Source organism: Gymnoscopelus braueri (genome assembly GCF_963280865.1).
Source record: "Gymnoscopelus braueri genome assembly, chromosome: 20".
NCBI lineage: Eukaryota > Metazoa > Chordata > Actinopteri > Myctophiformes > Myctophidae > Gymnoscopelus > Gymnoscopelus braueri.
In genome coordinates, this window is record NC_137622.1 from 31,337,021 (window position 1) to 31,349,954 (window position 12,934).

The window sequence follows — 12,934 nt, forward strand, 5'->3', positions numbered from 1 at the left end:
CAGGGCAAACAATTCACCCCCACTTTGTTGCCTCAATCTTGCCATTGAAAGCTAGCCTAGAACCTAATTGGTTGTGTGTATGTGCATGTGTGTGTGTGTGTGTGTGTGTGTGTGTGTGTGTGTGTGTGTGTGTGTGTGTGTGTGTGTGTGTGTGTGTGTGTGTGTGTGTGTGTGTGTGTGTGTGTGTGTGTGTGTGTGTGTGTGTGTGTGTGTGTGGGTGTGTGTGTGTGTGTGTGTGCGGTGCGAGAGACCCAGGTCCCTGTCGCCACCCCCTGCCTCTCGCGTCATGTTTGTATGTTGGGGGGGACAAAGGGATGAGTGCACAGTTAAGGCAACCTTTGTTCCTGACTGTGCAACCATGCAGACACACAATCTAGTCGTCAGCTCGCCAACTTCCCACACAACATGAAACACTTCCCACACTTCCCATAGTGGTGCTTCAAAGTCAGTTGCCATCTCTTTCACATGTGTATGGCTCAGTCAGGATGTGTCTATGGCTCTGCTGAAGTTAAAATATCACACATTCTCACTGTAAGTATTTATATACTTGTGGAAATGTTAAAAGAGAACACCTAATATGGCTTCTGGCCCAATATAACGATCCTGTCACAAAACCGGAAAAAGAGTGACAAAGCTTACTTCGTTTTTGCTGGAAAAACTCTGTGTCCAACACTAGAAGAGCAACCCTGGCAACACCGCTACATATATGACCAGTCCACATGAGTCATGACCCCAAGCTTGTGTGAAGGCAAACAACAGTAGGATAACAGGATGAGAGATGTTTGCATAGCACTGTATTCCTGCTAACTCTGCGAAGCAGCTTCGCCTCCCGTCTGCCATGCCTGATGAAAACCACATGTTGAGTCGAGGGTCCAGCCTCATTTGACTCCTGTCAACTCTGGTACCTGAGAGACACACTGAAAAGCAGGATTTTCCCCTCTCTCTAGCCTCGACCTTGGACTCTGTGGAGGACTCTGTCCAGGAAGGCCAACGGAGTAGCGGATGAGGCTTGGGAGAGCAGCCACAAGCTCTTCATTTTCCCCATCAACCACCAGCCCAGCCATGATTTAGCTGCATTCCTCCTGTGGAATGTTAGGAAGCTGGATTTGGAATTTTTATCTTCTCTCTACTGTTGGGACTTCCACTATGACGCCATCCACCACTTTAACTGATGACATGATGACCTTAACCCATTAAGACCTGAGGCCGATTCTGCAATGTCCTAACAGTTTTCTAAAAAACTATAATGTTGCTAAATCAGTGGTGCTCAAACCTTTTCATGTCAAGGACCCCCAGAATTATATGTCTTTGGCTGCGGACCCCCATCTCAAAATATTTTGTTCCAGGGACCCCCAGAAGTATTGATTTGAGTGAAAAATGTTCGCTTTAATATAATATATATTCAAAGATTTTCAAAAATGTTCAAGATTTTTCAAAAATAGATCTACAAGCTCGTATTGCGGCACAAAGTCACACGCTATGAGCTTGTATATCTGCTATTTTTGAATAGCCAAAGTATAAAAGAATGCTTTTTGGCTAAAATGACACAGATGACACATGTTTTAATGGGTTAAATGTCAAATTATGACAGCAATACTGAGTATCTAAGTCCTCTGATAATGCCAAAAGATATAACATGCGAAACGGTTACACATGTTTCTGCTGTACTGTTTTTGTTGTGGCTAGTCAAGCCCATGTTTTACTCTAACACACCTTTAGCCATTCCAACAGGCACCAACAATATGTATCAAGCCAGTTGCAGTATCCACGATTGGGAGGTGATAACAGTGATAGCTAGTGATACGTGATAATTAGGCCTAGATGGATGTTTTTTTCCCTGCTCTCATCCCCAGCCATGGTAACCCATCCCCCCATCAGAGAAACAGCAGCAGGTCAACACTGGCAGCAGTAGACCCAAGGGCAGGCGTCATCGTAATTAGGACCATTCAACCATTGGATAAATGGCACTAATGTGCTTGATTTAACTTAAAAAGCACTGAGTTTAGGGTTCACAAGTTCCTTTGCTGAGTCCCAACCTTGCCTTGAAGGTATAGTCACATGCATTAGTAGCAAGTGTTTAGATTCAGTAGAGGAATACCAGGTGGCTTGAAGTCGTAAAAGCTATGACAGTGTCATGCTTCCGGCTTTCCGCCAAGAGTAATTGCGTACTGGTAATATATATCCACTGAGTCAGTGCCAAGCCCAGCGAATCGCTATCACTTTCTGGCAATGATGAGCCAATAAAACGGTTTCAGCTTCCTCTGAGTAACAATGTTTGCATAGGATAAGTTGTCTCTGAGTCAAGGTCAAGACCGTATACTCTCCCTAATGTGAGATGTTTGAGTTTTTCCCACCTCTTCAAGAACAGATAGACAGACTTTGTGCTTTGTCCAACTTTCATGGGATTTCCTTACAATGAATCCAAAGTATGTCGGGGAGGTATATACAGCAAAGCTTTTGTGAGGTCAGCTGAAAGGAGTCTTTCACGGGGCTTAATAGGGAAACATTTAGGCTGAGTTAACTTCCCACACAAATTAATAGAACCTGACTCTCCACATCCTGTGGCGAGCCACCAGGAAACATTAACTGCTGGCAACGTACAGAAGCAGAAGATTGATATAAGACAGATACTGACGCAAAGACCGGTGAAGTCTGCAGTATCTAGTAGTTCCCACAAAAGACTACGGCAGTGAAGGGAAACGATTGCACTGAGACTGAATAGAAAACACTGATGTTAGGAAAGCTAGGCTGTGGGTGTAGTACAGTGGTTCTCAACATTTTGGGGGTCCCCAAATGACAGTAAAGAGACAATTTAAGGACTTTTAAGACCTTTTTAATACCGAAAAAGAAAAGTAATCAACAAACTGTACTGTTAAAAACTGGTAAAACATTGGCCAAATTGTCAAATAACATACAAATATATGAAAATAGCCAATCTACAAGCTTGCATTGCGAGGCGTTGTGAGCTTGTAGATCTGCTCTTTTCACAATATTTATCTGTGGATCCGAGTCAAACTCAACTCCTACAATTCCGAGTGCTTGTCAGGGCGGGGGGGTCCCCAGTTCAAATATGATTATTTTGGGGAGTCGCGGCCTGAAAAGGTTGAGAACCACTGGTTTAGTACACAACAATACAACCTTGGTCAGGTCCACACAGATCTGTTTACACAGTGTCTCTCTTACCAAGAAGGGCTTGAAATAGATGGCTGCCAAAAATGGCAGAGACTTTCCCCACACTGGTCTTCAGGGCCTGCTCCTCTGGAGTGGTGAGGTTAGCCTGGTACTGCCTGAGTAGTCCCACTGCCCGCTCTGTGTCTGCCACAAACACAAGGACATGTCAGTAGAACTTCATAATAAATCGCCATACAATCTACCAGTGGTGTAAAGTAACAAAGCACATTTACTCAAGTAGGCCTACTGTACGTAAGTACAATTTTGAGGTATTTGTTTTTACTTTACTGGAGTATTTCCAATTTTCAGTACTTTTACTTCTACTCCACTACATCTCAGAGGCAAATATTATACTTTTACTCCCCTACAATTATTTGAAAACTTTAGTTACTAGTTACTTTGTAGATTTAGATTATTATTAACATTAACATGTTTGTATAGGAAATGTTTTTTAGCTTAGTTTTAGTCTTTTTAAACTAATACAAATTCAAGGAATGGCATGAATTATAGGAGCTGAAACTAAAAGTTTGCTTTGAATGAGTATCTTTCTCTTCTTCGTCGGTGGCTGAGGCATTGTTAAGTGCAGATAGGATACTGGCAGCATCCCTACTGAAGCCATCATGCTGTGTACCGGTTCTGCCGTGCGTGTAGTGAACCGGTGCACGGTACCGTGCCGTACCTTGCGCGTGAAAAAATTACTGGCCACGCCCACACGCCGTCCTACTCCGTGTGGCCTCCACGACACCACTGGCCGATACTTTTACTTAAAGGGATATAAAAGTAATTGAAAAAACACAGCCCCCTCACGTATTAGGGGGGCGGTATGAGTCACCAGAACCAAGGACGGGTGTTTTTGATTAATCTAACATGGTTAAAATGGAGTTTGAAGTTACAATGGGTTTGTATAGGAAGGGGGCGTGTCTGATAAAATGAATATCAAATATCTAAATACTGAATCGAGCAACTTAAAAACTGTCTGTGGGGTTCACAAAAGCCTGAGTAGACGATAAAATGACCAAAAGTTTTTTTGAAAGTGAAAAACCCTTTAAGTAGCAACTTTTTGCACCACTGCAATCTACTGATGTTGACAGACATGGCCAACAGGGCAGGTCAAAGGTTATCATCTGCGAGGATGTGGCAGTTGTTTACATGAGCTGAGGTGGAATTACATGAATGCTTTCTATTTATTCTAATGTGGATAACGTGCCTCTCAAATATGAATGACTGTTATATTTAGCTTAAAAGAGCAAAGGCAGGCATGCGTGCACGTCAAAACAATTAAAGTTTGCAACACCTTTGATGGGGAAAATCTATCTAGCTTATTAGCAGTGGTGGAAAAAGTAGGCTACTCACATTTTTTACTTAAATAAAAGTATCAATACTGCAATGTAGAAATACTCTGTTACAAGTAATAGTCCGGAATTCAAAATGTACTTGAGTAAAAGTAGAAAAGTATTGGCATCAAAATGTACTTCTTAAAGTACCAAAAAATCGAAAGTTTGTAAGCTTGTAGATCAGCTATTTTCAAAGGGCCTAAATGTATAGGGCTGAAGTGGTTAATGTATGTTTTGTAATAATAATCCAAAATCTACAAAATAACTATAGTAGCCCTGAAACATACTGTCATACCATACAAAGTTTCAAATAATTGTAGTGGAGTAAAAGTACAATATTTGCCTCTGAGATGTAGTGGAGTAGGCTAGAAGTAAAAGTATTCAAAAGTGTAAATACCAGTAAAATAAAATAAAAGTCTTTAAAAGTATACTTAAGTACAGTAATTGAGTAAATGTACTTAGTTACTTTACACCACTGCTTATTATCATAAGGTGGCTGTGGTTTGAGCGTAGACTGTAAACAAATATATGAGGGTTTGATTTGTAATTATTACTCAGATGATGATGAGTTGATGACATCACCCACTTTGCGGTAAATTTACCTCAACTATGAGAATCAAAGATTGAGTAACTGCTGCTGCTGTGGGAAACACTTCCTGTTTTCCCGAGGGAGTTTCTTGAGGTTATAAATAAAACTGAAACTAACTGAAACTTATAGTTAGTAACATGTCAATTACTGACCATTAACAGACTAACAGTTGTGTTAATAAGTACTGCTCCTTGAGTTGAATACTCTTGAGTCAATAACTCACTGGCCACACTACAGAACTACAGAACTGTGTTGACATAATGAACAAACACGTGAGGAATCTGATGTACTTACCATATTTATGAACCATAGCGTAACACACGACTCTCTGTTGGAAATAGAAAAACCTTTAGCTGCAGATAATTGCAGCTCTCAAAAAAATAAAACAAATAAAGTATAATTCCTTCCTTTTATCCTGGTTGTTGCCGTCAGACAGTCAGACAGACATTCTGTTACTTTGTAGCGGATCGACCCACTGCCTCTGCCTCAGAGAGAAGGGATTGTGAAAGTTGCACATGAACTTCCCACAACTTTGGCCAAAAAATGTCCAAAAATGCGGCACCACCCCTTATAGCTGCCTCGCCTTCATGAAAAATTGGGTCTTTGGCCAACCCTGGGGAATAGCACTTATTTACAACCGGGTGAATGAGCTTTTATTTGCCCACACGAACTATCCAAAAGGTGGTTCCCTCGGGGATTTACATTCTTAGTGGTGAAATGATGATCTCCAGGCAGCTGCAGACAGTAGCACCTCGGATAGGATGTGCAGTTATCAGTTCCATTTAAGTCCGTTAAACCACATCAGCCTGTCAAATTATGGGAAACTAACCATCTAGTGGTGGTGGACATGTGGATAAAATGCATCTACTGATCATTATCAACTCCTTGCTGTACTAACAATGTAAATGGATGTAAACTAGACATCTTGACAAGCAATACCATCTTTATTTATGAAACAAAGTATCTCCCAATAATCTTCAACGCCACCCCCATACACACTCAAAGACAGTAGGTTAGTTAGACATGTTGCGTGTAAAATGAAAATACAGCAGTGTGTTAATTTAACTTAATTGATCCAATGTCCATGTCTATAAAAGTAGTTTGTTTAAACTGTTAGGGTATTTTCATTAATAACAACCATTATTTTAAAGTGCAAATATAAGTTCATTAGATCTATAATATAGGTTGCTCAATCAGTACACAGTGTCAAACAAAAGCTTTCCGTTCCCAACAATAACCGAACACAACATATAACACAAAATGACATTAGTAAAAAACTTTCTGAAAATGTATAAAACAGCTGTACATATGCATGGATTAAAATAGCCTTGGATCAAGATCTGTCATCATCATAATTATGGCAGTCTTGAATCAAGGCTAGGATTAAAACAAATACTGTTATACCGCCACCCAGTGGCATAATGTGAATATGTGATTTACATCATCTGGTGTAAACTCAGCACGCAGGTAATTCATAGCTTAAAAATTCATTGGGGTACAGCAGTTGAAAGCATCTTCTTTTCTTCGTGGTTCATGGTTAAACCGTTTTTTGGATTGGTGTTAAGAAGAGGGATGTTGCTTTCTCTCTGAGACGGGGCTGTCTCCTCCTGCATGTCTTCCCTTTTCCTATTGAGAGCCACAGAACATGAACACAAGTTAAGTGTTTCATCCCACAACACTGGTCAAATGTTATGTGAGATGTACTGCATTATGTTTCAACAATACAGGTGATTACATATTCTCAAATGATAAAGATAACCACCAGTATTTTCCATGTGTTTTCCATATTTTCAAGTATATATCTTCTTTTCTTTCTGTAGTAGCTATATCAAAATTGGAATGTCTCTCCTATATCTACTACCTTCCCAAATGTTTTGCCAAAGATCATGGATGAATGGCAGTTATGCCTGTTTTGGTAACAAATGTCACTATCTCATTCATTTCATTCGCAACCTTATTTTACCATCTTAATTCAAACGAGTTAAGTTCTCTCTTGTGTTTCTGCTACGTGGTAGATGATCTGATGTAACATGTGAGTGAGGAAGTATTTGATTGTTAAAACATATAATAATTAGTGGGAAACACATATAGCCTCAAACAGAAAAACATTGAGAGCGTTTACATGCACACCACGGTAATATTCAGAATATTATGTAATAATTGTGTTATACTTGTGATTCCCATATAAAGATGCATAGAACAGAGTATTCTGAAATCAAACTGAACTCAATACCTTAAATACTTAAAGTGAATAAATAATTTTCTATTCACAGGTCAGGTCATATAGTAAAACAATTGAAAGAGTACAATTAACCACATAACAACCCACTGTTCAGCTCACCTCAGGAAAAGGAAGAGTGCAAAAATGATCAACATTGACACTAGGTCCACTGAAATCCATATCATCCAGTATGTTTCAGGTCCCTGAAACATATTCCAGATACAGTCAAAGCATGTCACACATCCAGAATATTTTTTTTATCACATACACACTACCAGAATGTATTTGCCCTGGCTGAGTCGAGTGCTAAAAGGACAAAGATGGTGATGAGCTTATACTGATTGGGCTAAAATGCATGTACTATATTTGCTACAGCTTCAAAACAATTATTAGCATTAAAGACACAAATGGGTTTCCTCAATAAACAGACATCTTCATTAGAAGATTCATTTAATGCTGAAGACATTCAATGTATACATCACCGTACGATCGCGTCCGCTCATTGAAAATAACTGATTATCAACTGAAAACTGTGACATCACATTTTTATTTGAAAATCTGTTATTCTCGTCAAGAGATGTGCTCGTGCCAGCAGTCTGGCCACTCAGTGCTCAGTGCACACACAGTGTATAGTGTCCCTCACCAGAGTCCAGTGAGGATGGCTCATATCTTTTAGGAGGTGGCAGGAGTTGGTGGTTACAGAGCTGGCGCCTGAGCACCACAACAGAGAGAAGAGCCACGGCTCGTTCACCACCCAAAGGTTCACGGTCACATTCCTCTCTCGAAGACCCCTGGGGGGAACATAAATGTTAGTGCACGCACTCCTATATACAGCATTTACAAACGCTCAGATGAAAGCCCATGCGTGTCACTGCAGGTGGAAATGAAGATCAGCATGTCGCTAACAGTGTGTGGAATTGTGTGGAATTGAAATTGCAGACAGTCTATATACACACAATGCAGGGGGCATTGCGCAATACATAAATACAGCGGTAAAATGAATCATGTTTATCTCTTAACTTTCTAAATGCATGATGACAGTTGCCATTCACACATCATTAAATTGTTCGTTACACATCATCAACAAATGTCTTAAGGAGGCTTCTTTAAGGTGAGTGTGCTCAACCATTAAACAGCCCCCGTGGGTGAGAACATTATTTGAGTCTCACTCCCCTGAGGCCGTTCGTGTGTCTCTATATTCAGTGCCAACGCTGTGTCTCAGCACGCCACAGACGCCCTTTTAATTAACACCGTGCGTGCAACTATGGCTGATATTACAGATTTATCTTGGATCCCGTTTCTGCTTTACCTGATTGTTTCGGCGCTCAATTTGCTGTATTTCATATTCAGGTGGTTTCCACCGCTTTCATCCATTTGAGACACATTGTCATAGACCTGAATGAACTCCGGAGCAGCCTCCTTTACATACTCTCTGTCTCCGGTAGGAAGCCAGAGAACCTGTCCAAAAAAAATGAAAAGACATAAAACACCTTTATAAATGTGTATTATCGAAAGATTTTGCATTTCCATGGACAGGGTTAGCGTTGCTCTCACCAGTTGGGGAGGAATGCCAGACCTCAGGATGGTGTTGACTACGTCGGCAGTATCGTTGTTGTCCGGGCGGTAGCCATAAAGATCAAAAAGGACTTTGACGTTGTGCTGCTTGGCCAGGTTAAGGAGCTGAAGTAAGGATGGAATAGTCTGATTCTTGGACATCTCTTTCTCCTCTTCAGAGAGCTGTGAGGCTGAGCGGAATGGATCTGTCTGGAGGGCACAGACTTTGCTGTTATGATTACATTATGGTTGTGGCTTGGTCATATAAAAGGCTTCCTCTAATATAAACAATTAAAATGACATACAGGTACTACGAAATATACTGAGAAATAATAAATTGTAATTAAGACAAATGAATAACATGCAGTGATCAGTCCTTGTTTGGATTTTTTTTGTTTGGACTTTTAATATTTGTTGTATTTTGCATTTGCAACTCTTTTGCATAAAATTACATATTTAAAAAGTGTTTTTTGTTGTCGTTTTTGCCAATTCCTTTTTTTCATTTTCCAAGTCATTATGCCAATTCCAAATTTCCAGTGCAGTCTAGTCCCTTGTCATTGCTACCTCCTACAGTTGGTCCAGGGAGAGCACATGCAATCTCCTGTCTTTCATCTGAAAGCGAGGCTTTTCATCGGGAGGACGTGACGCATGCGAAGGAACATGCAACTCCTCCTACTTACACAAACCACTAAACAGGCTCCCTGACCAATCTCGCTAATGCAACCTCACCCTCCTTGCCTGGCGTCCCTCCCACATACATAGCCAATCGTGTTTGTATGGACCCCTGGCCAAGCTGGAGGCGCCACAAACCCATAGTCTCCGCAGGATATTATTATTGTTGTTACCATCACCCTATTATTGTAGTTACACAGTTCTAACCTTTGTGAACCAGTCCCCTGCATTGAGGCTTTGTAAGTCTTCCCAGGTGATGTCAGTGCTGTGGTTGAAGAACTGCTCAGGAAACTTCTTCTTTACATCTGTTGTTCTCCGTAGGAATTCATGTGTGTCTTTCAGGTTGTCATGCATCAGGAAAGGAACTCTGTCTTTACTAGAAACGCCAAATGAAAGATTTTTTTTAATGACAGACCTTAGCCACATTATTCTGGGCATGTCATAATAGAAGAACATACGACGAAAATAAGCGAACAAACATACATTGAAAATAGCAGATATACAAGCTTAGCCTGGCATGGCAAGACTAATATCACTGCGTAGATATTAGTCTGGAATCTCTGTGTGGAACCTGCATTTTCAAGGGGATTCCAATTCCAAAAATGCCCCATATTTGCATACTGGGCCTTGATTGGTGCCCCACAACTTCGGACCAAATCTGCCGAGGGCAGATTTTGCACTGGCAGATTCGTCTGGTTTCCAGGCTAATACAAGCTGAGTCACAACGCATTATGAGATTGTAGATCTGCTATTTCATGAAATTTTTTACATACACATGGATTTAAGCCAAATAAAATCTCACGACTGAAAGATGTTGTTAGGCATTAAGTCCTAATCTGCAATTTGTGAAACTGCATGAAAGGAGCCCCGACACACTGGCGCTGTGTTTCATAAACAATTAGCACAATATGTACAATTATAATGTTTTGGTAGCCATACAGACAATTGCAGATTGAGTTGTAATGTAATGTAATTCATTATTTGTCACTGTATATTTGCATATACGTGAAATTTACCCATCCTATAATCATTAAGAGCAGGGAACAGCCACTGTGCGGCACTTAGGGGTTAAGAGTCTTGCTCAGGGACATACATTGACACATTGCTGGCCTGGTCTGGAATCGTACCTGGGACAACCAGGGACTCCTCAGGCGGGCTCACTAACCACTCAGCTGCCCCTTTTTCTTACAATTTCTTTATTTGAAATATCCAAGATCATTTTCTGGAAGATTGTATTTTTTTAAATGTATTTCATTGCTAGTTTGACCACTTCAAATACTCAGCTAATCTTAAATGAACTAATACCCAAAAATAGGCCATCTACAAGCTTACAACGCATCGCAGAATGGCACATTGTAAGCTTACAGATTTTACTACTTTTGGTGCGTAACATGCTTCCATGGAAGGCATGCTGACTTCCATGGAAGCATGCTGACTTCCATGGAAGCATGCCTCCAAAGAAGGCATGCTGACTTCTTTGGAACCCAAATGCCTGAAATCAGTCGTGGCGACTGAGAACTTTAAACCATGCATACAACAAAGTATATAGGGTTTAAGTGGTTAAATACGCAATCATTATTATTATTATAATTAATGCTTCGCTGCTTTATTTCAGCCACTAAACAAGGCAATTTATTGTGAATCCGTATTGACCCTGGGTAGCCTACCTGATCTGCACATCGGTCTCGAAGGCTGTCACGTTGCACCCCACACTTCTCCTGAATGACATCATGGTGTTCTCTGGGGCCAGCTGAGCACAGTGAGGACAGATGGGTGAGACACACTCATGCGGTAAAACACACATCCTAAAGCCATGAGAGCACGCACAGAACTCCATACTGTACATGTGACCCAATATAAGACTGAGCTTAGTGCTGACATAGGACATAAGGACAGACGCCACATGGCACATGGGACCCTTACATGGCTGGACATAATTTTGTTCACACCTGAGCCAGGGATAGCGAATTATCAGTGCATGTCAAATTGGTCTATTTTAACTCAAAATAATTAAAATACATTATGTATGCTTTTTTTGGTTGGATGACAAACCAATCAAACAAACAATGTTATCACTACTTATCTACAACCTTAATTTCTAAATGGTGTGTTCCAGCCTTTTTCAGAAAGTCTGCCAATGACAGCATAACTTCTACTGTACAGTAAATGCACACATTTAACAGGACATTCACCATTGGTGCTCCTCTGTGGCCAATGAGATCAGGTTTAACAGGTAGGTCAGCCATTTCAATCAGACACGGCGAGTCGATGATGAGGGGACACAGGAAGAGAGCTATTGACACCACAGCAAACACCACCATGATCAGGACCTTGGAGCCTGTACGGAATACAAATCAAAGCATCTGTTGATCCTGTTGTCATATTTAGCTTGATTTGTAGAGACATTGCTATTATTGATGCCATGCAGTAACGCACAATCGGCCCGGATCGCTGGCCTTGCGGTCCGGGCACCTAGGCTCATACGCAGCCAGACAGCGGTTCGAGTCCCGTTCTCGACGACCTTTGCTACGTGTCTCTCCCCTCTCTCTCCCTCTTTCCTGTCTATCTTCACTTTAAAAAATCTAGCAATAAAGGCAAAAAGCCAAAAACTAATCTTAAAAAGAAACACAGAATCACAGAATTTGCCTTTTCAGGCACTAAGTTGAATAAAATAATTCAACCCCACGTTACACAGACCTGCTCTGCGGGCCTTGTAGAAGCTCTTGATCACAAGCCAGCTAAGCAGGGTTAAGGCTCCAACACCACCCATCTGTAAGAAAGGTGCCGTTGCCTGCCAAGAAAAGACACATAAAACATGGTGATGCCCACAGACAGCTTACATCCAGTGCCAACTCCCAAAACCAAGGCAAATATCATTCATACTCATGCAATATTCTCACCAACACTCATCTGACATTTTCACACACAGACTCTGTCACGGATGTGATTATTTGGCCCTAACGCACCTGGAATGAGAGAAGAACAGTCTTCCATTCAGTTCTCCACTGATGGCTTATTGCAATGACTCCAAGCGTGACGAATAGGACACCTAAAAACAGGAGGATCTAGACGAAGCATATGTAAACATGACATCTGGTAAGCGGGCGAAACATGCACTCTGAGTAACCTGAAGCCAGACCAATGGGAATTAATGTTGATTATCCAAAAATAAAATCTGAATTGCGCAATATGAAAACAATAAACCTACTTTGTGAAACCAATGTAAGTCGATGGGTTCCTTCAAGGCAACTTGGAACAGTGCAAAGAACTGTAAGGAAAGACCATATCATATCATATGTAATATAATACAAATCTGGTTCGCTTTAATTGCCAAGTAAGTACTATCAAAAAGGTAATTGTGAAATTTTATAAGACAGTGCAAGAATTTGTTTC

The 12,934-nt window shown here is 40.8% G+C and overlaps 2 protein-coding genes across 5 annotated transcripts in view; both read right to left on the reverse strand.

Moving 5' to 3' along the window:
• The window catches only part of dlg3 (discs, large homolog 3), a gene marked incomplete at its 5' end in the record, with an annotated part of 128,013 nt that extends 122,195 nt beyond the window's left edge, over positions 1–5,818 (reverse strand). The window contains 2 exons of one of the 3 annotated variants that reach the window (XM_080416357.1): positions 3,184–3,309; positions 5,389–5,818. In XM_080416357.1, the coding sequence (XP_080272483.1) occupies positions 3,184–3,309; positions 5,389–5,404 (142 nt within the window). Of the gene's footprint in view, positions 1–3,183; positions 3,316–5,388 lie in introns of all 3 variants that reach the window. The other 2 variants (XM_080416356.1, XM_080416362.1) reach the window with 2 other exon arrangements.
• A 201-nt stretch (positions 5,819–6,019) lies between these two features.
• The window catches only part of gdpd2 (glycerophosphodiester phosphodiesterase domain containing 2), a 16,795-nt gene continuing 9,880 nt past the window's right edge, over positions 6,020–12,934 (reverse strand). For both annotated transcript variants that reach the window (XM_080416106.1, XM_080416107.1), the window contains 11 exons: positions 12,750–12,809; positions 12,508–12,606; positions 12,239–12,332; positions 11,734–11,879; positions 11,209–11,291; positions 9,749–9,917; positions 8,870–9,079; positions 8,625–8,773; positions 7,959–8,106; positions 7,436–7,518; positions 6,020–6,720 (listed from right to left, as the gene is read on the reverse strand). In XM_080416106.1, coding sequence (XP_080272232.1) covers positions 6,582–6,720; positions 7,436–7,518; positions 7,959–8,106; positions 8,625–8,773; positions 8,870–9,079; positions 9,749–9,917; positions 11,209–11,291; positions 11,734–11,879; positions 12,239–12,332; positions 12,508–12,606; positions 12,750–12,809 — 1,380 coding nt within the window. In that variant the 3' untranslated portion in view covers positions 6,020–6,581. The remainder of the gene's footprint in view (positions 6,721–7,435; positions 7,519–7,958; positions 8,107–8,624; positions 8,774–8,869; positions 9,080–9,748; positions 9,918–11,208; positions 11,292–11,733; positions 11,880–12,238; positions 12,333–12,507; positions 12,607–12,749; positions 12,810–12,934) is intronic.